General features: G+C 30.7%; 1 protein-coding gene across 1 annotated transcript in view; it reads left to right on the top strand.

Annotated features, from left to right (window-relative positions):
- Scp2 (Sarcoplasmic calcium-binding protein 2) overlaps nt 1-2,660 on the top strand; it is a 191,538-nt gene extending 188,878 nt beyond the window's left edge. The window contains 2 exon segments of the mRNA XM_067106285.1: nt 2,486-2,566; nt 2,568-2,660. Of these exon segments, the coding sequence (XP_066962386.1) occupies nt 2,486-2,566; nt 2,568-2,600 (114 nt within the window). The 3' untranslated portion in view covers nt 2,601-2,660.
- Nucleotides 2,661-4,280: the final 1,620 nt, after the last annotated feature.

The raw sequence follows: 4,280 nt of genomic DNA, 5'->3' as shown, positions 1-4,280 counted from the left end.
TAGTCAGTATGATAGTACTTCTAGGGGGAAAATAGTCAATATGGTAGAACTGCTGGGGAAAATAATCAATATGATGGTACTTCTAGGGAAAAATAGTCAATATGGTTGTACTTCTAGGGGAAAATGGTCAATACATTATTACTTTCAGGGGAAAGTAGTCAATGTGGTAGTACTTCTAGGGGAAAATAGTCAATACATTATTACTTTCAGGGGAAAATAGTCAATACAGTAGTACTTTCTAGGGAAAAATTGTCAATATAATAGTACTTCTAGGGGAAAATAGTCAAGGGGAAATATTCCCTATGGTAATACTTGGAGAAAACAGTCAATATGGTAGTACTTCTAGGGGAAAATAGTCAATACAGTATTGCTTTCAGGGGAAAATAGTCAATATGGTAGTACTTCTAGGGGAAAACAGTCAACATGGTACTACTACTATGGAAAAATAGCCAATATAGTACTGCTAGGGGTAATTAATCATTATGGTAGTAGACTTCCCTATCAAATTGCACAATGAATATATAAATGACAGTGTGTTCTTTCCACATCGTTCATAGTTTTCATAGAATGCAAACCTTTCCCAATATGGATCGACAACAAATGTTTGAAGAATAAATATTTGAAGACAGTGGTTCAAAGCACATCCATTCTGAACTACGCAGTCCTCTTCAAACAGAAAAAAAATATACGTAAATATAAATATCTATAAAAAGAGATTAAAAAAAGAGTATTGCTGTACTAGAATCGACTTCAAAGAATTGGGGGTCGCATCAGTTCGAACGTCCGTCTGTCAAAAGATTTTGACGCTTCGTGTCGAAATCAAAGTCAGAACAATGAAAGTAGCACGGATCAGGTTAATTAGTTTCTACCTGTGGTTTCACGTGTGGCCGCCGTTGCTACGGTGTCACGATTAGGTCTCAGGCTTTGTCTGTCCGTCCGCACTTTTTCCTGTCCGCACTTTTTCTGTCTGCACCTTTTCTGTCTGCACTTTTTCTGTCCGCACTTTTTTCTGTCCTCACTTTTCTGTCCGCCCTCAGATCTTAAAGACTACTGAGGCTAGAGGGCTGCAGATTGGTATGTTGATCATCCACCCTCCAGTCATCAAACATACCAAATTGCAGCCCTCTAGCCTTAGTAGTTTTTATTTTATTTAACCTTAAATTTAGCCATAATCGTGTTTCTGGCAACGCAACAGCTCAGGCCACCACGGCCGGCTGAGAGTTTTATGGGCCGCGGGTCGCGCAGCATTATATACCGAGACCACCGAAAGATAGATCTATTTTCGGTGGCCTTGATTCGGCGCAATTTTTGCTTGTTTTAACTTGACTTTAATTTAGCGATGGTTTTGTCCTAGTTAGATTTACAGGTATCGTTCTGTGTATTTTTATTTATTTATCTGTATGTTTTGGACCCTGTAAATCACTGAACACTAATATATAAAGTTTATGATCAATGTGAATTGTAGCTCATTGTATGTAATAGCTATTTATGTTATTTATTGTTTATTTATCTATTTATTTTTCTTATTTATCTATTACTTAAAGATGTATGTATTCTTTTATTCATATACTTTTTTATACCTGTTTTTATCTATTACTTAAAGACATATGTATTCTTTTATTCATACAATTTTTATACCTGTTTTTATATTTTTTTGGCTAATGGGCGTATATATTTTTATTGATTTATTTATATATTCATTTATTTTGTTTACTCACATATCTGTTACCTGGAGACATGTTTATTTGTTTATATATATATATATATATATATATATATATATATATATATATATATATATATATTAACTATATACTGTTTTATATATATTTATTTATATATATACATAAAAATATGTATATAAATACATATATATATATTATATGTAACTTTTATCAGATACATAATTGTTCTGTGTTAAACAGAACATTCACTGGATGTTTTGTTAGCTAACTTTCTAGGGCAAACTGTCCTCATTTATTTATAAATATACATACAAAATATGTATATAAATATATATATATAATATATATATATATTAACTTTATCACACACACAATTGTCCTATGCATTATTATATTTAAAAAGGTACAAGCTTTCCAAGGACTGTCGTCATTCAAACTGATGGTATCTTTGGAGTTATTTATCCATCCAGTTTGAAAAGGTCCTGTTAGTAAATATATATATATATATAAACTATCCTCATTGTCCTAGAAAGCTTGTAACAATTTTTGAATAAATATCTCTTCTAGATACCATCCAGTCTGAATGAGGTCATTGTTAGTAAATGTATATAAATATAAATATAAAATTATATATATATATATATATATATATATAAATATATATATGTATATATGTTTACTTAATCAACTAATCAATTAAGTTACTTATTTATTTAGTTATCTATTCATCTATTCATTTACGTATTAGCTCTACACTTACTGACCCAACCGCTGACTCAGCTATTCTTCTGCCTTTCCAGGAGGACTCCGGCGCCGTGACCAAAGAGAAATTCGACGAACTCTGGGAACAGTACTTCCACTCCGAGAGCGTCGATGCCCCTGGGAAACTACATCTTCGGGAAATTCGACTTCTAAAACTCCTCTCTCTCTCTCTCTCTCTCTCTCTCTCTCTCTCTCTCTCTCTCTCTCTCTCTCTCTCTCTCTCTCTCTCTCTCGCAGTTTGCTGGGAGATTATCACTTTGAGTTTTTTTTTCTTTTTTGGTTTCAATAATCCCGTAGTCAGTCGGTTTCACAGAGTCTAGCGCTGAATGATAATGCTTTTAATATATTGTTGTCGTGAGGGTGTGTATGTATGTGTATATATATATATATATATATATATATATATATATATATATATATATATATATATATATATATGTATGTATGTATGTATGTATATATATATATATACATATATATATATATATATATATATAGATATATACATGTATATATATATATATATATATATATGTGTATATACATACACAAAACGAAAAACTAACACTCTCTTTCTAACTCTCTCTCTCTCTCTCTCTCTCTCTCTCTCTCTCTCTCTCTCTCTCTCTCAGCAGTAGTCGATAAATTTCCATACCAAATTACCGTCTCTCTCTCTCTCTCTCTTTCTCTTCATTGACTTACCAGAAGTGATTTGATGCAGACTTCTCTATGAATATTTAAAAAGATTATGTTAATTATTGGACCGTCAGAGCTTGAACTGTGGAAAAAGGCTTAAATAATTTAAAGATATTTAAAAAATAATTTTATTTATTTATCTAGTGATGACTATGGTAAAAGACAAATTCAAATATTGGAATAAGTTGGGAATCAAGCCTTAAAATATTGGAATAAATCGGAAATCAATCCTTAAAATTTGGAATAAATTGGGAATCAGTCCTTAAAATATTGAAATATATTGGGAATCAATCCTTAAAATATTGGAATAAATCGGGAATCAATCCTTAAAATATTGGAATAAATTGTGACTCAATCCTTAAAATATTGGAAGAAATTGAGAATCAATCCTTAAAATTTTGGGATAAATTGAGAATCAATCCTTAAAATATTGGAAGAAATTGAGAATCAATCCTTAAAATTTTGGAATAAATTGAGAATCAATCCTTAAAATTTTGGAATAAATTGGGAACCAATCCTGAAAATATTGGAATAAATTTGGAATTAAACGATAAAAATATTGGAATAAATTTGGAATCAGTCCTTAAAACTTGGAATAAATTGGGAATCAATTCTTAAAATTTTGTAATAAATTGGGAGTCAATCCTTAAAATATTCTAAAAATCCTTGTATTCTAAAAATAGTTATATTTACTTACTTAAGCGTTTAAATGATGACAAAAGTAAAAAAGATGAATTGAAATATTGGAATCAAACGGGATTTTGCAAATCCTTCTCATATAGATGTCATGGCCGACCCAAATATTATCAAAGTAATAATTATAGAATATCAATATCTTATATACGGCAACCCCAAGAAGTATTTTAAAAGGAATTAAATTTTATCTGGCAAATCCATGACTTCCAGAACTGATTTTTATCATTAACAATATTCTGAATATTATTATTATATTATTCAGTAGATGAAACCTATTCATATGGAACAAGCCCACCACAGGGGCCACTGACTTGACATTCAAGAGGCTTCCAAAGAATATTACGGTGTTCATTAGGAAGAAGTAAGAGGAAGTAAAGGGAAATACCGAAAGAAGAGACACCACTTATTAAAAAAGAGGAAACGTATAACTTAATCATTTCC

This window comes from Macrobrachium rosenbergii, chromosome 7 (assembly GCF_040412425.1).
Source record: "Macrobrachium rosenbergii isolate ZJJX-2024 chromosome 7, ASM4041242v1, whole genome shotgun sequence".
NCBI classification, from domain to species: domain Eukaryota; kingdom Metazoa; phylum Arthropoda; class Malacostraca; order Decapoda; family Palaemonidae; genus Macrobrachium; species Macrobrachium rosenbergii.
This window is presented reverse-complemented; position numbering and strand designations above follow the sequence as displayed.